This window comes from Andrena cerasifolii, chromosome 4 (assembly GCF_050908995.1).
Source record: "Andrena cerasifolii isolate SP2316 chromosome 4, iyAndCera1_principal, whole genome shotgun sequence".
Classification (NCBI taxonomy): Eukaryota; Metazoa; Arthropoda; class Insecta; order Hymenoptera; family Andrenidae; genus Andrena; species Andrena cerasifolii.
In genome coordinates this window covers 11,569,295-11,591,934 of record NC_135121.1, presented here as the reverse complement: position 1 = coordinate 11,591,934, position 22,640 = coordinate 11,569,295, and the positions used below count along the sequence as shown (strand labels likewise).

General features: G+C 48.2%; 1 protein-coding gene across 4 annotated transcripts in view; it reads left to right on the top strand.

Annotated features, from left to right (window-relative positions):
• LOC143367812 (uncharacterized) overlaps positions 1-22,640 on the top strand; it is a 176,502-nt gene that overhangs the window by 148,803 nt on the left and 5,059 nt on the right. For all 4 annotated transcript variants that reach the window (XM_076809990.1, XM_076809989.1, XM_076809993.1 and 1 more), the window contains exons 8-9: positions 6,863-7,217; positions 15,054-15,366. In XM_076809990.1, coding sequence (XP_076666105.1) covers positions 6,863-7,217; positions 15,054-15,366 — 668 coding nt within the window. The remainder of the gene's footprint in view (positions 1-6,862; positions 7,218-15,053; positions 15,367-22,640) is intronic.

The window sequence follows — 22,640 nt, the reverse complement described above, 5'->3', positions numbered from 1 at the left end:
GCTCACGGTAGCCAGAGTCGGTGGAGCGAATTTTTCTCGAGTATGAAAGTTGGGGGAGGCGGGAGAGTACAAATTAAAACATCAAATTTCAACACTTTCGAAAAATATAAAATGGTAAAATGCCAAACGGTGAATTCCGCACGCAGTAAAATCTCGTGTGTGGTATACTCGACGCATTCCACACAAATCACGCCAGCCATGATGGTAGGCACTCACGAGGGAAGATCCCGAACACGAAAATTCAAAAAATTCTGAAACTCTGTGAATACGTAGGGGATTTCCTCGTGATTACAACGCAACTTTTGTTTGCTGCCCAAATTCACTCGAAGGGGGTGAAATTAACCCCCGAAAATTCGGTTATTTTCCGATTTTGTGTTATAACTCGCGAAATGTAAAAGATAGAAAAAAAGTTTCAAGACAAAAGTTACTTCTTTTAATTAAATCTATCATTTGGCAAAAAAATTATTTTACAGTTCACAGGTTATAACAGAAAATCGAAAAATAGTCGGATTTTCAGGGGTCAATTACACCCCCTTAGAGTGAATTTGAGCAGCAAACAAAAATTGCGTTGTAATCAGGAGGAAATTCCCTACATATTCACGAAGTTTCAGAATCTTTTGAATTTCCGGGTTCGAGATGTTCCCTTGTCAGTGGATCGCGATCGTCCTGACTTCCTTTTCCACCTCTATGGCGACAGTCGATTGATCGTCGCGTTACCGCAATTTCAATATAGCAACGTCAAATTGCTGGTTCGCCAGCTAAGTGGCCCCTACGGGGAATAATTACCCGCGATTCTAAATAAGATTAACCTCGTCGACGTTGAAATTTCTTGCTTCGCGGCTCGTTTGAAATTACACGGTCTCCCTGTTTTCTTCTTCTTTGCGCGAGTGTCTGTCGTGGACTGCTCAATAAGCTTCGACGTATCTTGCACGCGTATCTAGTTGCACCCAATAACATCGACGAGCCCCACGAACGTCTGCGCAACGGATACTGCAATCTCTCGTCGGGTACTCGCTCTTCCAGGTTCAATAAAGCTTGCCCTGTAGCCGAGCACGCCTATTTGCTTCCGCTACGAGATTCTAATCAATTCCCTTCGTGCCTGGCTTCGATGAATCTCCTGATAACGACGTAGCTACGAGCAGGGAAGCGGCGTAGCCGGGCGGAAAAGAAAGAGGGCCAGCGTGGACTTCGATTCCTCTGGAAATTCAGGATTTTCGGGGAACAAAGATTTCTGCAGCTCTCGGAGGAGGATTGAACGGCGTTGCAATAGCACTTTCGGATAATTTGGCAGATGACCGATGACCTCCCGAAGCCTGTGCACCGAACAGCCCAGTCCTGATTTATTGGTCAACGTGTTTCTTGCACCAGGGCGCTGCATCAAAGTGCTCGAACAGCGACTGCACGCGGGAGTGGTCCCTATAGCCACTATCGATTGTCCCGTTTCTTTGCACGGTTAGTTACGGAACATCAATTCCTCGGATGCAGTCACAACGAAACGGCCCCTCTCCCCGCCGAGCCAAACGGCCTTTATCATTCGAAACGATAACGCAATTAGGAGACTCCCCCTTTGTCGTCGGTAGAAAGTAGAGCCGTCATCCGGTTATAAGTATCAGCAGTCGCGAGGTGAAATTGCATCGCAGAGAAATTGCATCTCCGCGACGTTACAAATTGACGTTCGACTCGCTGTAGCTCGCAGTGTTCGATAATTAATTCCACGGGAGGCAAGAAATGGGACTGCAGCGGCGAAGGGCGAAGATCGATCGCGGCACGAAATATTTCGGACACCTCCGTGCCACTGTTAGGGGGATGAAAAACGGCGGTCCCTTCTTCGTGCTCTTTTTAACGAATCGCGTAATTACCCTGCGATCCGTCACGCCAGCTATTCCCGAGTTTAATGAAATCCGAGGCGAAAGAATTAAGCGGGAAAGATGCTCGGCACAGTTTATTATTCCCCTTTGCTATTCCCGGTGTTCGGCGTAGCGGAAGCGAATGAATTTAGATGCGACACCAGGAGCCCGTAATGTTCTTTGATAATTTGGGTCAAGCCCCCGTTCCGCTGCTCGGCTAAATGGGAGCCCTTAATCCGCGTGTGTGCTTCCATTATCTGCCTTAAGTGGTTATTTAGTGAAATAGTGCCGGCGGCGCGCAAAAACCGGGCTACTCCACTTGAAGTCGGACACCTTTTCACCTCTCCTCTCGATCAAGCGCATCGCTATTCGAGACTGCAGCGCGCAGTTGCGCGTTTTGAATCTCCGAACTCTCGGATCTGCAATGGCAAGAATTCATTTTGTTTCCGGCTGGAATCCGGGTGAAAAGCGAGGCGGGCGCTCGCGAGTTAATAATTGTCGGTTCGTTAGCGCGAGAACGCGTTGTCTGATTACAAATTGCCGATCGATCTGGTTACCAGCGGCATAAGCAAACATCTCGTAACTCGGAGAACTTGAAGCACCTTGGTCCGGAACTATTAACGGGCTCTTCCCTGACATCGTCGAAGAACAACACAGGCGCGTTTGCTGGGCCGCGTTAATGCGGGATCGCTGAACGCTCGCTCGCGATCCAGCCTCGAAACTTCGCGTTATTAATGCCCCGAGTTCGCCAAGTTCCTCGGGCAAGTGATACGCAAACAGAGACGCCGATGTCTGTTCTTTCGTGAGGTCGCGTGATGGTACCTCTGTAGTTTCTGCGATATATACGTTAGAAAATAATGATCATTCAACAATAAACAATATCATGCACACGTTACTAAAGGAACATACAATCTTAACGTACTTGGCTGATACGCTTTTAAACTGTGGTTTACTTCGTATAAAACAATAAAGACGACGTATTTCTTTTAGTTTTCGATATTTAAAATAGCGAAGGCGTCGCGTAATTCGCACGAACGTCCAGCAGCGGCTGGCGACTCGGTGGTCACCTCCGTTTCTCCTCGCTTTTTAGATAGTATACTGCGAAACTCGATACATTTTTTAGGAATAGAGATTTTGAAGTCGGGACTTTTTACCCGCCGGACTTTTAGCCCAACCCTACCCTACTCACGCAAAAAATTGTCCAGAAAATTCATTGTAACAATAAATCGAATTAGAGCCGATCACTGTAACACAGCTGGCTCTCTCGCTCGCGTTAATATCATAAGCAACTCAAAATGTAAATGCAGTCAGGAAAGTGCAGGTATAAACCATGTAGTTTGGCAATGCAAACTCTACGGCCCTCGAACAGTAAAATTAATGAAAAATATGGAAATAATAAAGCTGCATCTTTAGAAAAATAAAGAATGCAACCCGCGTATCTAGACTAATCAGGAGACAAGTAACTATACAAGTTAAAAAACTAAGTAGCGTACCGATAAGGCAAACTATGTAATCCAACCACCCACATATCTATACATACACACCTAAATACACTTACCTATGTCAGAAATAAACCTTCATTAGGTTTCACAAAAAAATGCAGTGTCCGCATACGATAAATTACTAAATTACTAAATTATTAAATTACTCGCTACTCGGCTAAATTACTGTACGTGTTTAAACCAGCCTTTATGCACCAGCAAGAGTACAGAATTTATTCCCAAGGAAAATTTATTTTCCTAAAGAAATAGCCCGCTATTCAAGCTGCTCCCACGTAGCTACCTCTAACATTTAGTCGACCGCGCCAAGGTTGAAAATGAACTACATAGGAAACACATCGCAATAGCCATAGCTCGTACAGCGACTGGTGCATTGTCGATTCGAGGAAGCAAGGGCTTTAGAGACCTCGATGAACCGCGAAGGAACAATTTTTACTTTCCAGCAATTTCTCTAAGCAAGTTACGATCCAGCACTCCGTTACTTCCCCCAGGATTAGTTGTTTCCGCCCCATAAGCCAGGTCGGAGTGCTGCCCGGGGGCGAGAGAAGTCTCGTTCGGTTTTCGCTATTTTCCCCGATAAATTGTTTCCACTTTCCTGTGCCCGCCTTTTCCACCGTGCAATCCCATTCGGGTCACCGCGGTGCCGCGCTTCCAGCGGCTACCGTTGCAGGTAATTAATCCACCGGTGGACACGCGACCACGTTTCACGTGTCCGCTCCTCGTGCACGCGTTTCGAGCGTAACACGAGACGCGCAGATGGAGGAGTTGCGCTTTGAATAAGACGGAAACGCGGCCGACGTGAAACCTAACCGAGCGGGGACCCGTTTCTACCTTGCGGTCGGGTTCGATGATTCAAGCCTCCCCCGGTTTTTCAATCGCGGACACGTCTCTCGGCCAATGTGTCGACGTATCAGGCATCGATCGCGCGGGGAAAGTTAATTATTTAATCGCGACACGTACAGAATTCTTCGAGAGTGGCATTCACTGGAACGATAATAAGAAAAAAGAACTCTCGACGGGATTAAACGAACTCGGAGAGATGAATACTCGATGTTGGTGCTGAGATGCGAGTCGGAATTAAATCAGATTCAGGACCGAGGGAGAACGATACTGTCCAATGTACCGTGGCCGATGGAAACGGCCATTACCGCGCTTTAGAACGGGAAATGGTTTTTGTGCGAGGCACCGTGCACCGAGCGTAAATTCGTCGTCGATCGTACGATAAAAACAGCCTGGTCGATACCAGCCGCGTTAAACTGATTCCTCGGGAAAGAAAACGTCGGGGCAACCGTTTCCCAGCGACTTTCATCGAGCCACTGGAAACTGGTAACACTGTTTCCATTTTCGTTTAAACAACCGTAATACTCGGTACATACCATTCTACTTCATCTATCAAATGGATAAGTAATTAAATAACGCGCAACTAGTCAGGCACAAGTGGAAGGAGGTAGCACTCCTGCTCTTCCCAGGCAGCAACAAGTAGTAGACGGTATTATTGCCACTTGCCCCTTTTAAAGACGTTTCGACACTTCGCTAATACGCGCCCCAGTAACTGGCAGCCAGCAGCAAGCAATATCGCCGCCAGTTTCGGGACTTGTTCCAACGCTATTCCCACTATGGCGCCGTAACGAATAATCAATCCAACCCCTATTTCGGTGTCTGCTCACTACTCTCGTCTACCTGCTCGCTCGTGCTAACCGTTCCCGCCAGGACCTTCCCCGTAACAGGGCTCGACGAGCAGAAATTCCTGGCGCGAGTTCTCCACCGACGCCCTCTCATTTCCTGGCTGGAAGCGGCGCTCTCCATTTTCCCCAGAACGGTGCGGCGGTCGTTGCGCGCGCGGCCGTCCCGTAAAATCAACAGAAATATTAATACGAGGTCCCGTCCGCGAAACTTACGGCGGCCAACGAATCAGCGGCGTGGAGTTAATGAAATTTCGGTCGGAGGGGGTGGATTCGTAAAAATTCCACGGACGAGCGATCCCGGGGACGTTACACGAGTTCCCCGGGCGAATTAATATTCCCGCTCCAGAATTCATCGGCGTGCCCGGCTTTCTCGAATTTCCGGTAATCCGCGGCGGGCACGTACCACTGTCTCTATGAGATCACGTCCAAAAAGGAGTTTGTTAACTCCGCTCGAATCCAGGGACCAGCGGCGAATTAAACCGGCGGCGGGACAGCGGTCCTCGAAAATGCCTGCGGCTCTAACAGGATTATCGTTTCCGCGACTCGAGCGCGATTTCCGGAAACGCTACCGACATGTATACCTCCTCTCCGGGTTAAACGCCCCGCGATCCCGGGGCTAATCGAGTCGCCGGCGAACGCTCTTCCGCGATGAAACGTCCATTTCGACGGATCGTGATTCTCCTATGCGAGGCAGAACGCAGGCTTGGCAATTTTTCTGACGGCGCCTTTTTAAGCGCGTGCATTTTACGCTCGTAAACCGGGAATAGCTTTATCGTCGGCGACGCGACTGTACGCCGCTGCGGCTATTAGTATGCGATCCGGCAGAGACTGGAGGATCCTCGAAAAATAAAGGGCGCGGTTTTTACGGGAGATTGTGTGCGTAAAATTGACAACAGCGAAGAACAACTGCGCAGGGAAATTGTGGGGATTTTGCGAGGCCTAGCAGCGTCGTAAATCCAGGACACTGGCTGACGAACGATGCGCCCTTTTATCTAGCGGTACGTTCACCCGCGCGACGACAGTCCGCGCGCATTGTTCGTCATTGAAGCCATTATCTTGCAGCGGCGTTCGAGTGCGATGAGGAGACGGAGGAGGGCCCTTAATAGAGTTCCCTTCGTAACCGCTTCCTGCCGGCATCCGACTCCGTCCCTTGTTTTACGAGCCGCTTACCGACGTGGAAGCCAACGACGTTACCTTTCTCGCTTGTACACTTCGTTTATATTAATTCCGCGCGGCGGAGGCTTTACGGCCAGTAAACTCGGCTGAGCACGCTTAAGGGCTCGCGGTGTCTCGTCTAATGCGGTCTAACGTCGCTCGCGCTCATGCACCGACGCGGAACCTCACGGTCTTCCTTGCGGGGCTGCGACTTCCTCCACTGCGCATGGACGAATTCAGTTCGAACGAGGAATTTCATTCGGTAGAAGATGGAGGTGAACGCGCTCGAATCCTGGAGCGGCGAGGCAGCACCTCAGCCATCAAATCCCTGCACGGTGAAAAGAGCTCCGGACCATTCCGTCGGTCTTTCGTGGATTCCCTTGTGCGAACTCTAAACTGTCCGACCTCTTGTTTAGATCGGCCGGCGTTCGTCGTGCGATTCGAGTGGACGTTGAATGGGGAGAAAATTGGCAACGGCACCGAGTCGACTAGCGGCCCAATCAAAGTTCACCGACAGCGTCCAATCAGACCCTGCTAACCAGCAATTTAGGTCGATTCCGCGGGGAAACTAAGTTTCCCGAACGCAGCCACGACTTGGACGACGCGAGTCCTGATCGCATTTCTGCTGCTGGGGCTAACTGACTTTGGAAATGAGAAGGTCGAAATTGTTGCGTAGGTTCGGGCTCCGGCTCCGGCTCCGGAAGCAGCGGCTGCGCCTCCAGCACCCTTGGCACGCTACCCCTTAATCGCTGCTACTCGTCCCTGCCTCGCGGTGCTTTGGCAGCCTACGGCAGTTTAACGAGGCCCGCCACCCTCCCGCGGCTGCCCCTCGGGCTTGGACTTGGTCCCGCGCCCGCCACCGGAAACGGGCCACTGCCGCAGAACGACAGGGACAGGGATAGCAACGGGAGCAGCAAGAGGAACAGCGACAGCGTCCTCTGTCATCGTTTGCCGCTACTCCACCCGCTGCCCACTTGCGACGTCAGCAGCCACCAAGGAACCGGCTTCCACGAGATCTTCAACGCTATCAGGTGAGCATTTCCAAGGGATTTTCGCTGCGCTTGATAACCCCGAGATTATTCGTTGATTTCGGATCGAGTCTGGGCAAATTGAATCCCCTTTACTTTTTGCTTCCCTTCCGTTTCCTTCGATGCAGGTATCAGCTCGTTTGGTTCGACGGTTTTGGGGTTATTATTCTGCTTTGATAATTTACCCTCCCTCGTTATTTCACTCGACGCGACCCCGCAGACTACCACCAAGTATTTCACCGTTCAATCTTGGAGACGGGAAAACTGAAAGGTACACCAAGTTTCTCGCAGCGACACGGCCCTCTCGTCGCGGCATCGAGCAACTTCTAACCGTAGGCCGCGAGTTCTTCTGGAAGTTTCCGAGATTCGGCTAGCGAACGGCCGCCAAATGAGTTATGGAAATTAAGGAGACCGACGAGTATGGTCATTCAGGAAATTATACGAACTTCCTGGAGGAAAGTTCCCTCGGGAAGGGCCGCCACCCTTTACGGACGGACGATTGTTAGACGAGGAGAGTTTAAGGAAGAGGTAGAGGATCGCGGGTCAACATCGTTCCCGGCAAGGTCGTCGAAATTGCGAAAGTTGTTCTCGCGCTATCTCGCAGCCGAGGAAGCGATGACTCGGATCTTGCGGAATAACTCTCCCCGACTTTTCTATGGTAGGTTCGAGTTCAATATTCGTCGGGGCTAGTGTTCCTGATTTCTCCATATTTTTTGTTTCTCGAGAAATCAGAAATGAGATCGTATTTCTTGAGAATTCTCGAGAATTCTCGAGATATTGAAAAAAATATTGCAGAAGTTATATTTTTGGAATAATGTTGATAATATTTATCAAAAACACAAGAAAACTTTAACTATATGGTAATTCCTGTCTAATTTATACAAAACTTGTGTAAATGAAAAAATAGATATTAAATATAATTGGTAAATTTATTTATTTAATATAAAATTTGTGCAAGGCGAAACATTTTATACGGGATACAATAGCCTTATCTCCTCTTTTCTATATTTCTTCTTTAATAGCCACAAGAAATTCATTAGGTACTTAATTCAGTATTCAATTTTTCTAAATTTTTAAATAAGAATTTAAGAGCACCTTCAGCAGTTAATAATATCGAATCTTCTGTACTGTGATTTTCTATTGGAATTCATATAGGTTCTAATGTCATTAATAAGACGTATTATAAATTGTAGATGTGTTTATACGTTCGCGATTAACTAAGTAGTAATACATTCATTCACGAAAATAAATAAGATTTAAAATATTTTTCCTAGACTTAAGTTTCTCGAAAAGTTATAGTATTTCTCGAGAAATAAGAAATAAGCAATTATAAAATTTCTCGATAAATTCTCGAGGAAGCATTCTCGAGAAGGAACACTAGTCGGGGCGGACGACCAGCCACGTAGGTCCTTTCGTTCCTCGCGCTCGTTAAAGGCGTTTCAAGGCTTCCGGGCCTCCTCCCCGTGGACAGAACGACATTCTGTCACCTGCTCTTGCTAATTCTAAGCCACGCATGCTCGTCACCTGGGAATCGTTGATTGTTCTCGCGTGCCTGTTTTTCAAGCAGTATACTTCTTTCCATCGTGCAGCCCCCATAATGGAATTCTTTGTTCCTCGTTGCGCGTCATAATACGAATATTAGCATCCCGCGGAGGGGCTGGAATTTCGTACGAATTCCCGGCGCAACCGCGTCGAATAATCCTGCCACCAACGCAGTTTTCACTGGGCACTGTTGTAAACGAATAGCGAACATTTTTGAAATATCGGGGGCACTCGACGGCAGATGGGGAAAACCACTGTGCATCGCGAAGGGCAGACGGTGAAGGCCACGTGCCCTTTCATTTCAAACCCCAGACTCGCTCGCCCACTCGCCTCTGTTTACCCTCATTCTCGTAATTTCATTTCGCACGTGAAGAGGCGTTACGTGGCAGGGACGTTTCTGTGGCCACACACCGTCGGAGCCTGCGGGATGTAGGGAGCACAATGGGGACGGAACGATGTCAAATATGTTTAATATTCCGACGAGCGATATTTATTTTAATCCCAATTTATCCGAGTATTGTCCCAGCCTGCATTCAAACCTGTATTTAGAGACGCGGTAGCGTCTCGACGCCAAGTACAGGAAAGAAAGTATAGAAAAGACACCCTGTATATGTTGACTGTCGCTACCGCTATCATTTACTCGTCGCCGGGCTATTCCAACCTATCCTGAAACTTATTTCATTAATATCTCATCACGCCTGCTATATTTCCTAAATTTAAAGGCATTTTTCTTATGTAAACCGCATATAAGCTTTCGAATAAGACCAATTTCACTATGCAATCCACTCCAAATTTTGACGGCTTACTGTCAAGTTATAACCAAGTTATAAACGTGTTTTTACAAATATATACGTAACTGAATTTCTTTCTAATTTAAATGATAAAAACCAATTTGAACCAATTCCACCAATCGAATTGTCTTGAAGCTTTGCAGGCGTGCGTAGTTTGGATGACAATACAATATATTTAAAAAAAAAATAATCCCGAGAGGATGAAACAAATATCCAGTCATCAATTAATAATATAATAATAATTTATAATATTGAAAATTATCTGAAGTCATTCCCTATGCAAATTATCTTTGTAAAAAGAAGTGGGATATCCATAAAAAAACTTCAAAAAAGTAAAAGAATTACGCCAAGTACATGAAATCAAATAAATCACAAAAAAATAGAAGATACTAATAATTACAAAATAAAAAAAGATATGAAATCAAAATGAGCTGCAAGTACATAAAGGTAAAAATAAATACAAATATTTTAATACGAATAAATATTTTTATTCAATATACTTCAATATATTTTATTCAAAATACTTGGCGCTGCGTCCCGAATTGGTGTCGCTAAACTGAATAAATATGTATAAATTCCATTAATCTTTTTCTTTCTTTCTTGTGTGTGCGTTCATGAATGCGTGTATGTTTGCGTGCGCATATGCTACGTATGACATTATAATTAAATATATGTAGAATAAATCTGACTGCGTTTCTAATATGTCTATGTTTATGTGTCTTAGATCATAAGGTAGTTATTTTAAATTATTAATACGAGGACAATTAACATTTTTCCTGTTTCGCAGCGCCAAGTATTTTGAATAAAATATTTATTCGTATTAAAATATTTATTTATATTTATCTTTACCATTATGTACTTGCAGCTCATTTCGATTTCATATCATTTTTATTTTGTAATTATTATTATCTCCTATTTTTTGTGATTTATTTGATTCCATGTACTTGGCGTATATCGAATTACTGTTCCCCAGAATATTAAGCATATCCGACATTCTTTCTCTGCCCCAGCGTTCATTATTTGCGAGTAAATCTCTGGTTAGGAGCGGGAGAGGCAGAAGACGTCGGAAGCTGTAAAAAGGATCACAGGAGCACGAGGCTTTTCCTCTGTTACGCGACGAGCCTGCGGCTCCGAACCATTTGTGCCGTCGGTCAGATGAAAAGGCGGGACGAAACAGAGCACTCCTGCCTTTATGAATCCGTTTACGGGCCGTAAGCCACGGGCGCGATACATCTCGCGTGGAAACACGCGGCGAAACGGAAGTCGACCGGCTGTAGTTCAACCTCCGCGCCCCATTGTTTCCTCGTTTACGAACGAACCCAGACTCAGCAACCCTTAAACACGAGAAATGACATTCGCTCTGTCCCTCCTCTTTGTCTCCGCGGCCTTTTATTCGAATTCACGGCTCTCCTTCGCGGAGGGTGTTCCTGATGCCTCCAACTTCTGATTCAATTCGGGATCATTCACCCCGCTCGCAACCAACCCCCCCGTACTCCAACTTGACGCAGCACAGAGAGTTCTGCCGTGCCCGACCTCTCTGAGCGTAACGCAATCAGTTCGTAAAGCAACATTCCCAGCAAAATACCATAAACCTCCACTCGACTCTCGCCAGCACCCGACTCCGGGGCAGCATTGGCAAAAAAGCATCGCTGAAACGGAATATTATGTTTCCTCGTTAACGTCCGCTGCGCCCCGGCTAGCTCGTCCGCTTCGATTACTTCCGGCTGCACGTCCGGTCGCAGGCGTTGCGGAATTTCACGGCAGCGTGTTCCCGTGACGAAGGAAGCGAACGAATCGCGTCCGACACGCGACTCGTCCCAGCACGGGCGAATAATCTCTGGAAAATGTTTCCCCGGCGGCGCTGCGTTTCCCCCGCGTCGGGCCGGCAGGGTCCAGTTGCCTTGTTTTTAATTAAAAAACATCAGCCTCGACATTCATACGCGCGCCAGACCCTCGCGTACGCGGGCCACGTTTTCGATTCGCTGGAACGTAAGGGGACAAAAGCGGAGCTGGAAGGAGAGGAGGGAGTCGAGATTGGGGCGCATTCGGAGCGGCGAGACGGGCGCGGTTCCGGCGCGACAAAGCTCGGGGGCCTCGTGGAAACGGTTGAAAGGGCGCGTGGACGGGAATTAAATGCAGAAAGGATCGAACACAGTTTGGTCAGCTCTGGTTGGAACGGGTAGAGGATCCACTGTTACTTCTCTCTTTGTTCTGTTCGTTAATGGGTCACGAGTCAACATCCTCTGAAAGCTCTATTTTTCCATCTCCCCAAAGCGTGCCAAAAGCCACCGCACCTCCCCCGGCCAGCGTGCCAAAAAACCGCGCCAGGTATTCGAATGTTACATCCAGCCCTCAATCAGAACTTTCTAATTAGATTCCAGGGCCGACGGGTCCGGCTGATTTTCCGTTTCACCTCGGCTCGCTGTCAATGCGACTCGTCAGCCAACGATTTCCCACTGTTTGTGTTTCAAATGGAACCCTCTCGCCCCGAACCACCCACGTACGTATTTTTACGCTTCAAACGAAATAGCGGCCGAAAACTTCTCGGCGTTTGCGCTTCAAACAGAGCGCGCGCGCCCCGTTCGAAATTTCCATCGACGGCGAAGTTTCGTTTAAGTTCGCTCTCGAAGGGGGTGGATCCTGGATAGGGCAACGATGCGCGGGGAGGTGGCTCGAGGAAGGAACAAAGTGGAAAGTGGAAAAGTATCCTGCGAAACGCGGTGCAGTTAATGTCGTTGAGCATCCGGACTGGCAGGGTATACTCTGGCCCCGAACTTCCGACAATCTTCTTCGAGCGTAGTTAAAAGGAAACTACGGCAAGACTCGAAGCTCTGACTCGGTGCAATTATCTCGTTACGAGATACAATGACTACGCGTTCCCATCGACTTGTGCTTTCTATCGCGGCGCCTCGTCTCCGCGACCCTTTATACAGCGACGCGACGCGAGCTAGCAACTTCTCCACTTTCATTCGAAGCAAACATTCCACGAAATCTTCATCGCGAGACGTCCGTCTTGAGACATCATGGTCTTTCAACGCTCGGCGCGCACTCTCCTCCACTCGAAACGCCCTCAAAAAGCTGGAGAACACTCGCGAGAGGAACGTTATATCACCAGAGGAGATTGAACTTCGTCCATTCGCGACTCCACGTCGCAATTAACTCTCTGCCCACTTTCCGAGTCAGAAATGAAAGAATGTCTCATTTTAACTATCCGCCGGAGTTACACCTCCGCGAAGCACCTGTCCTTTGTAATTTAAGCGTACCACTTTTTCCCCAAATTTTAATCCATGGTATCTAAATGCCTCGCGAGCAACTCGGCTTGGTTTCGGGCTGTTCCGGGGGTGAAGTAAGTTCGGTAAGGAAGCAGCGAACGATAAAGCGAGTTAACGGGATAAAAATGTCCCGCGACCCGTTGCTCACCCTGCGCTGCAGCCAGCGGGCGCGAAATCCCTGGCAGTAAAGCTGTCGAAACTTAAGCGCGCTGCAGAACGCAATAGCTTCGCGACCGTTTGACTTACGAGCGCAATTTTATCGCGAGAAAGCTCGCTGCTGGGTACCGGCGTGTTTAAATTCTACTCATTCCTCGTTGAACGCTCGTAACACGGAAGAACGTTGCCCGCGAGCGCTCCAACTTCTTCGCGCATTGTACGTATCCGAGGATCCGCTTTCCACCCTCGCGTACCCTCCGAAATATCGCCCCTTGCCCGAGAATTATATCCAGAATGGCGCCGATGAACGACAGTGGACGTGGCCCGAGAGGGAAATCAATTCGCCGGGAGGGAAGGCTGAAACACCGTATCTGAAGCACGTCGCGCTCGCCCCGTGATCCATCGCCTCTCCCGCGGCCGTTTATTTCCGCGGGAGCGTGGGGTTCGAGCGTATTCCTCGTCGAGAGCCAATACCGCGGCTGAAATCGAGAGAAACGGAGGACCGATACGAGCTTTGATTTAGAGTATCACTTTTATTGGCCGAGTAGCTTATCCGTTGGCGGGCGCGGGGGAGGGCACGGGCCGAATAAAATGTTTATTTTCGCTGGCGATTCAAAGCACGGCCCTGGCACGTAGCGCGCGCTCGCAGAGTATATTTTTGCTGCGAGATAGATACGTCGAGAGTACTCGAGCGGATTTACCCGTGCTGGATACCATTAAAGGCGCGCCATTAGCTGTGCCCCCGCTACTGCCGGTGGCCCGCGCCACTCTAATAGCCGAGTAAATATCGTCCGACCGGTGGATACCATTAAATCCAGACGCGATCCCGACCGACCAGACAATCCACCTCCTTAAATTGTCCCTATTAAACGCAGCTACGCGCCCTTGCGCGCTGCGTCACGTTCGCCCACGTCAGGCTTGCCAGGAATTAGGGTGCTGCCGGTGCTGGGAGGCGAACGGATCATGGGCTAATCCTCTTAGGGGCAAGTGTTTAATTTGCCGGAGCCTGATGGTTCGTTTGTTTACTCGGGCGACGGCCACGTCTAGGAAGACTGTACACGGGGCGAATGACACATGCGTTACCGACGCACAGTGGTACATAATGACATTTTTTTGTTCAAATCACTCTACAGGTCGTAATTTTTCAGAAAACCTGACGATTTTTTTAAAAAATTCTTCGCAATTAAATTCTTTATCCATCAGTCCGGCCGAAACTTTGAATTTCGTTGCTGATTTTTTTATATTTAGCGAATTATACAGCACTTCTCGAAGACCAGTATCTGTGAGCTTATTTGGCCGCCTGTTCCGAATTTAAAGTCAGATTATCGAAATTGAAACTGGAATGGTGGCCCCACGGAGAGTCACCCCAGAACCTCAGTAACCGAAAGCGTATTCTTTCCTTTAAAATCTGCCTTGTCAGTTAATGGAATCAAACAGGTACCGAGAGGAGTTACATAATTACATTTATTTCGGACCTCGTTTTGGTAATAGTCTTAATCTCCCCGTCGACTTCTCCCTCTCGTGATTGGGCGGCGGGAACGAGCTTTAATTAAAACTCTATCCACTCAATTATTAAAGGGGCTACCACGTCAGGGGATGGACTGGCAGGATATAATCATCGATCTTGGGTAATAACTAGCTTGTCAGTAGCTTTGATTAAATCCTTTCCCCTCTCCTCCTCGCCTTCGCCCCTTTCCCGTCCTGCCTCGGAGCAGACAGGACGGAAGAATTCTTTGGAAAGTTGTCTGCGCGGATTGTATCGATTTTCTCCGTGAGCCTTGTACTCTAGGAAAATTGGGTACGTTTGATGTATCGCGGCAAGTATATTGGATCGTCGTCGTTGCGGGTTCGACGACGACGCGGGAGCGCAGATTGGGAACGCGTATTAAAATTCGTCCCCCATCTCGTTAGAGGAAACGGAGATGCTTGCCTGTCGTCGTCGTTCGTGTACCTTTCCCGCGGCAGCGTACACGTATACGTCGCGCCGCTATTAGGAATCGAATTCATATGCCACTGTTGATCGATTCTAAATTAACCGAGCATCAGTCTAATCGATGTTGGTTTGCCCGATGCCTCAGAGAACCGAACTGCAAGCTGAGGTCCCTAAACGTGTCCAAGTGTTTGCTCGGCGGATTGGATGCGGGCTGCCTGGGCGAGACCATCAGAAGGGCCCGCAATTTGGACGCCCTAAGGGCTGCGGGCGCGTCCAGGCCAGCGGACGTGATGCCATTGGTGCTGGCATTGACGGAGGCGCCTTGTCTACAACTTCTGGATCTCGCCAGTCCGCGGCTGGCCCTCGACGATCATCCTTCCAGGCTGCTGTGTCACGCCCTCGCCAGGAACACCACCCTTAAGCTGCTCAGCCTCGAGGGATGGACCTTTAGAATAGAGGTGAGTCCATCTCTCGGAGTATTCTCCTTCTCCTCGGAGCAACAATCACCCGGCCCCCTTTTCCTACTTTACTCCCAGCAACTTAAACTCCCGGCTTTCTTAACGATTAACGCGGTGTGTATCTAAGGAATTAAGCGAGAAGTGGGGTGGTAATTTGCAAAGATTGGCCGCTGGCAATTGGCGTTCGCCGGCTAAACCAGGCACGGGGAAAGTCGTGGAAGTCGAGGAAGAAAAATAGGGGGACGCGATTCTCGCTGTTCGAGTAAGAATCGTTGGAGCGCCTAGTGCTCCTCTTTCCCGTTTGGGCGGTCGGCAGCTTGCAATTCCGAAAGTGCTGGCTGGTAATATCTCGCTGCACCTCTGCGCGCTGTCCGAGTATGCAACAGAAAGTTGCATAACGCCCCGGCCACGTCGAGCGAGGGAACAGAATTCCAACTAGTCGTCTCGATAACAATGTCTGAAAAGTTCGCATAAGCTCGCCGGTGCGCGCGCGGTGCAAACCTCCTTCAATCTGATATAGTGGCTGCGAGCACGTCGCTACTTCGCGTTCGAGGATCTTTTATTCAACCGATTACCCCTTTCGGGCTAAATCGATGAAATAGCGAGCGCAGAGCTGCTTGCTCGGGAGTCAAACAATTTAGCTTCCGTGGTTGCAACCGAATCCTTTCTTTCTCGGGCCCCAGTACTCCGTTCTCCCCGCGTCTTCCCGCTTTCAATCGCTTTCGTGAGATCTTTAGAGGCAGACGAGTTAAAGAAACGCGAGAGTAGGTGGTCACTGATGGGAAACCGCATTTGGAATCGGCGGGAGTGTCGAGACTTCTCCGGTTACATGTTCGAGGTTTCGACGAAGTAACGGGAAGGGTGGTGATTCGTGAAAGAAGCTGATGGGGTGTCCAGGGTCTACTAGCAGTAACTTCGTGCCTCGTAAAAAGAATCCCTCGAAGGCTCTGCGGTTTCTTGTCGGGGGAGACCGAAATCACCAAGATTCACGCGTACCGCGCACCTTCTCTGATAGAATTCATCATTTAGTTCAGCTGTAATCCGTGGCCCGGCAGAAGGATGAAAAAAGTAGGATGGATTTGAATGATTTCTTTCGGTGGAGAAATGTTTTTATCAAAGAAACATTATATGCGTTAGAAAGGTCATACTTTTTTCTATAAAATGTGAAATTTTCAATGAAAAAATCGGAGGAAAAGTTGTGTGCTCGTGTCAAATAGTTCGGCTGTATCTACGGTTGCATACAGTTTACTGATAGCCTTCAATTTTATTCTCCTAACTCTCGTCATCGACAAGAAGAGGATGTGATGAAAATACGGGGATTCTCGTTACATTTAATGTTCGTTCTAACTGAAAGCAGCGTTCCGATTGTATTCCACCCCGAATCAATAAGGTCGCATGCGACAGAAAAGTGGCGTGGTCGCTCCAAAGCCCCCGGGCCGTGTGACAAAAATTTACACTGGCTGTACAGTCCATCCTATACCTTGTCTGTGGTAAAACGTTCTATGTACGTACACAGCGCCGCGCCTAGCTGGAGATTTCCGCGCGCACGTGAGCCCTAGGTACATAACATAAATACGCCTTCCCTTTCCTTCCATTGAACCTCTTAACCTTTCCTCCCAGCCTCTATCTTCTCGGGCCATTGTTGGCGACGAGCCATTATCTCCGGTGAAGTACGAGTGGCTGGGTCGGGGGAGGAAAGACACCCCCGAAACCGAGTGAAGGGAAAGAGAACACGGCCACGGGATAATCCTACCTGGTGCATCCTTGGATTACCCCCCCGGAAGTGGGTAATTAATTATCGGCGATTCCACGGGAGAAAAGAGAGATAAAGGGCAAGCGACTCGGGGTATTGTTTGGCCCTCGCACTAATTGCCGAGGAGGAGTCGGCGCGGAAACTTCCACTTCTGAAAGGGGACACCCACTATCACCGGGGGAATAAGATCTGCTTTTTACTCGACGAACCTAGTCTCGTTGCTAGCATCTCAGTTTGCACGGAATTCTGTTTACGTTACGCTCGACTGTGCCCCGTTAACTAACGCGAACCCATAGAGGGATGGAAATGGGTTGCGGAATTATCACCGATAATTGTGGCTGCGGAGCGTTTCGCTAATTAGTGAGCAGTTGCCGTTTCCCAGGTACTTTGGACATCTGAAACAGCTGCGCGAGTATCCAGGCTGTGCCCCACTTTATCGTCACTGTCTCCAGTCGATTCGTCACCGCCTGCGAAGGGGAACACTGCCTCGATACGGTGAAGTTAATCCAGGCCCGAAATTTCTGTCCGAAACGCTGCAATGAAATGTACAGCCTCTGTTAAAATATTTCACGAAAGCACGATGCGCAGCGTATCGTACAGTAAATTTAGAGGACAGTGCTCGCCGAAGATCTAGTTACGATGTTCACGGTCTGACCGTGCACGGAGTCGTTCCACTGATCTCCGCTGCGCCCAACTTTCCGCTGTAATTGGAAGTGCACCATTACGCGACGCGCGACGGGAATGGAAGCCACAAATCAGCCGCGGTTCGCGAAGCAGGCAAGGAGAATTTATGCGTGGTAAAAATTCCCTTTGCCGGAATTATTCGATCGACGTCTGGCCGCGACCGCTCCGTTTCTACTGGCCGAGCATGAAAGTCTGTTTCCACCAGCGATCCACCAGCCAACCACCGTGACTCCTTTGTTCTTTCTGCCTCTCTTCTCCCGATATAAAATGCCATTCGCCATTCTACTTGTCGCGGCGCACGCAGGAGAAGCGGACGGAATAAGAAAATGAGACGAAGGGGATCACCGGTAAGCAGGGAAATGTTGAGAGATTCGAATGTTGACGGTGCAGCAACTCATAAAAGTATTCATCAGGGGTGCATACGCGCCGCGACACGAACCTCGTAAAACGGGTGTAAAGCGGAAAGAGAAGAAGCGAATTCACGACAGACGAGAGGGGAAGTTTCATGGAATTTGGAATTATTGCCTCGCCTCATTCTTCCTCTGCCCCTCGCTTCCACCGAATAGCTTTAGTACACGAGCATCGAATTTACCCTCCCCGTTCGGTTCGGTCTAAAGCACAGGGTATATCGTTCGTTCACGGCGGTGTTTCACGATGATGAAGGCGACGAAGAGCTGGCTACGCTCTAGCGGAGGATTTACACCAAGGAAACGAGAGCAAATACCTCTCCCCGATAAGGCGGGTCACGGTTTGTCCGCGCTCGTCCGGGGCGAGCGTTCAGCGTGCTTTTCCGCGCGAGATTTATGCGAGAACCCGTCCGCTCCATTATTCAGAACGCATCGCGGGTACGTCGCGGCGGTGCAGCCTATTTATTTAAATGCACCGCCTGTCGAAGGGGCCTTTAATGGCGCGCGACGGTGTCTCTGTGAAACGGCGGCTCGAGAGACAGGGAGGGAGTTTGGAGCTGCGAGTCGTTGAAATTTGAAATTTTCAGAGATCCAGATGCTCTTTCTTTGTCTTATTAGAAACGTGTAGAGGCTGCGCTCGATCGCGAGCTCCTTCCTCCGGCGTATTAAAAGGGGGAACGGATTCGAATAGTCAGTCGGACATTGGGGGAGGAGGAGAAGCTGATTTATTTAAAAGCAGGAAGTAAAGTATGATATCGGAACGGATACGCTCGAGGGAAGTGACGGCGAACAAGATACATATCCGCGACACGGCCAAATGGATTTTCCATTATTAAAAATACGCTCGGGAGAGCACGCTCGTCCGTGTGATCCAATTTACTTAAATCTGCCTGGGAGCTACGCGGCACCGCGTAAACCAGCCAAGGGGCTGCATTCTTCCGTTACACCTACACATCTCCCTTGGAAATAGAATACAGGAGAAATGGCGCATTAAGTAGTCGAATCGATCATCGCCGACGAGTCTGAATACCTGCCCATTACTCGAGAATGCTTCTCCAAAGACCCCCTTATTTATAACACGCTCCGGTCCGATGATTTATAAGACCCTCTTTGTCCGTTTAACCAAATCATGGTAAGCAAATCTATGTTAATCGAAAGCGGGAATCTAGAGTGAAAGATCTATCTGGCTCTCTTACTTTGCAATCAGGGAACGATTTGTTCAAATTCTTCGGCCGAAGGTAGTCCGAGGTGAAATATGCGATTCTTAAACGCCATAAAATACTTTTCGGGAAGGCCGCAAGATTCCCCGTTTCGCTCCGACATCGTCGCGATGATATTGCCCGCAATAAATTACGTAGCACCCCATTCTGGCGTTCCTCAACCCCCTCGAACATCATTCCCCGCGGTCCCGACCGATGTCTGCGAGAATCGTTGAAAATTTCCATGAGAATGCCTCAACGTCTAACGAGTATCCCACGCTAACTCCTGGCGGCATTATGCAAACCGAGCTCATAAATGTTTCTTCTAAACAATGTCCTCTCTAATGGATAACACGTCGCTGATCAGCCATGGAAGCAGCCACCTGCTTCGCCTTTTAGCTTGCTTTATGTAGGGTAAAGGCAGGTAATATGGAACGGCACGTAACATGGAACTTCGTAAAATTTCGATAAAGAAATAACGAACTCTTCAGGCAATCGTGTATACTAGATTTCTAGACACAGTAGACGATGATACTGACAATTAACTATCAGTCGGGCATCCATCATTGAAATAGAAACGTTTATATTTTTCGTGGGGTGTAAAAGTTTCTGAACAGTGCATCAAACAATTAAATAAATTTTTATAGTCACCTAATGAACCTTAGTGAATTTGCATTAAAAATGCTTTAACGGTACAATTCGGCTCCCCCCAAGATTAAATCCTGAGTGCGCCACTGACACTTCGAATACGTATCGACACTGTCTTTCATCTCTTAGCTGTCCTAGAAAGAACCTAAGCGCATATCACTTGCGCATATTAATCGGTCACTTAGTGACGCGATAATATTCACAAAACAGCAATACGAGTTCATGAGTATCATGGAACGGGGTTAATCGGGACCCCCCAGAGGTCCTCCTAGGCTTAATCGCGGCAGCAACGAGGGTAAACTACGCGCCAGGGGTGGTCGAGTCGGGGCGGGGCGGAGGAGGGCTGGAATAGCGCGTAATTCGCAGAATATCCCCAGATAAATCGTACAACCGTAAAATCCCACCGTTGGCTCGGTGATATCGCCCGCCAGAACAATGAGGCGGGGGCGGGCAGATTTAATTCAACGCACGAGGGTGATTATAAACAATGCAGCTCGTTGAAGCCTCCCCCATTCCTCTCTCTCTCTCTTAGCCCGGCCATTATTGTCCGGCATGTCACGAACCAGGATGATTTGCATTTAAAAAGAACCGTGCCGCGGCTGCCGACTCGTTGGATTTATGCGCCCATTCGGCCGCCTATTTTTCACGAAATCGAACGAAAGCTGCCGCTCGATGGCATTAGCGGGTGCCGCGGGGGGGGAATCAATTTTCCCGAGCGGGAAGCTTTCCACGGTGGACGCGCTGGCCAGCAGCGACGCTCGCGCGGGCGGCTCCTGTCCCTGCGAATTTCGCGATGACGGCTCTGACAAACTTTGGACACGGGCGTTCACCGGCCGCTGGCAAATTTGCATCGCGATTCGCGTTAAAAGCCACCATCGAAGCGCGACGGCGGGCCGTCGTCATTAATAATTTTGGTTCGCGGATTTCCACGTAATATTTTGGTCCTCGACGTGGAACGAGAATACTTGCACGGCGACAAGTAACAGCGGTTCATTATATTTCACGCGAAAACGAGGTGTAATCGGGCTCCGGCCGCCTCCCCGGCAATGCGACCATAATTTTGGTCAATTTTCCCTGCATTATTCAAGCCGTGGTCGCGCAAAAACTGCCTTCATAAATCCCGACCGTGGGATTACCAGGTATGTGGGTATGAAACCGGAATTTTTGTACAGAAAATACACGTTTATTGTATGAAAATGACACAAAACAGTTTATCCGAAGTATTGCCCATCGGTAGCTGTACATTTTTCTCATCTCTATGACAATTTCTGGATGCCACGCCAAAGAAACTGTTCCTCTTTTATGGCAAACCAGTCGTCGAGGCATTTTCGTACATTTTGTTTTTATTTAAAAATACGTGCATCGTATTTTTTTTATTTAAAAATATTTTTCAGTAACTGAGTTATTGTCTATCACTCGAAGGTTCTCTAAAAAAAAAGGCTTCTGCGGTGACCACTGCTGCTCGAAAGTCGATCATCTGAAATAAAAAATTCAAAAGAATTTACTTATTATATTATATTATCTAGTATTTGAACGAAGGATTTTTTTATCCGCTGCTTAGTTTTCTTTTAATTGGCGAAAATCAGGCAAGATTTATGATAAAAATTGAAACTTTTACTTTAAACATCAGCCATTTTTTCCCAAATCAATATTTCGAAAAAAACCTTCGTTCAAATACTAGACAATACAATATAATAAGTAAATTCTTTTGAATTTTTTATTTTAGATGATCGACTTTCGAGCAGCAGTTGTCACCGCAGAAGCCTTTTTTTTAGAGAACCTTTGAGTGATAGACAATAACTCAGTTATTGATAAATATTTTTAAATAAAAAAAATACGACGCACGGTACTAGATGCAATCCTTAAAAGGAAAAAAGATTTTCTGAGAAATGTGTTATAGCTTTTGAGTAAAAAATTTCCAAAGACCACCCTTTTTTCGGCCTCCTAATTGAGCACGACCCCTTAAAAACTCTGCTGTGGTATGAAACTTGTATGGTTGTGAGTTGAAACTCTTTATCAGATGTCAAGACAAGAGAATGGCGTCAATGATGCGGTTTGACGGTAACTACACTGTCACGTATGGGCAAATTCCGGTTTCATATTTACGGACCTGGTATTTCACGCGGCGAGGGGGAAGAAACGGAATGGCTCTGGAATGGCGGGGAAATCCTTGAATGTGTTGGAACTCGCCGTTCCTGTGAATCGGGAGCACTCTTGGGTATCGTGGAGACCGTAAACCAAATGCGCATGGTTTTTGCGAAAGGTACGTCTCGATGGTTTCTTCTCCGATTTCCAATTGCTCAGCCCCGTTTCGCAGTTGCCGTGATCTAAGGTCGCAAGAAAGTCTCGCAAGGAGTGAAACGGTCGGTTGCAGAGCGGGGACGTAATCGTTTCGCGGTAAAGGTGTACGACACGCTTTTTGCGGCTTCGAGGAGGATTAATTTTGGCAGGAGACCGCAGCTGCGGAAGTAGGTACACACAAGTCGCCGATTAAAATACCAAGCGACACTTGTTGCATCAATAAATGGGGGAGTACATTGAATCGGTGGGAAGAAGTTAGCTGAGAGTGGAAGCACCCGCATT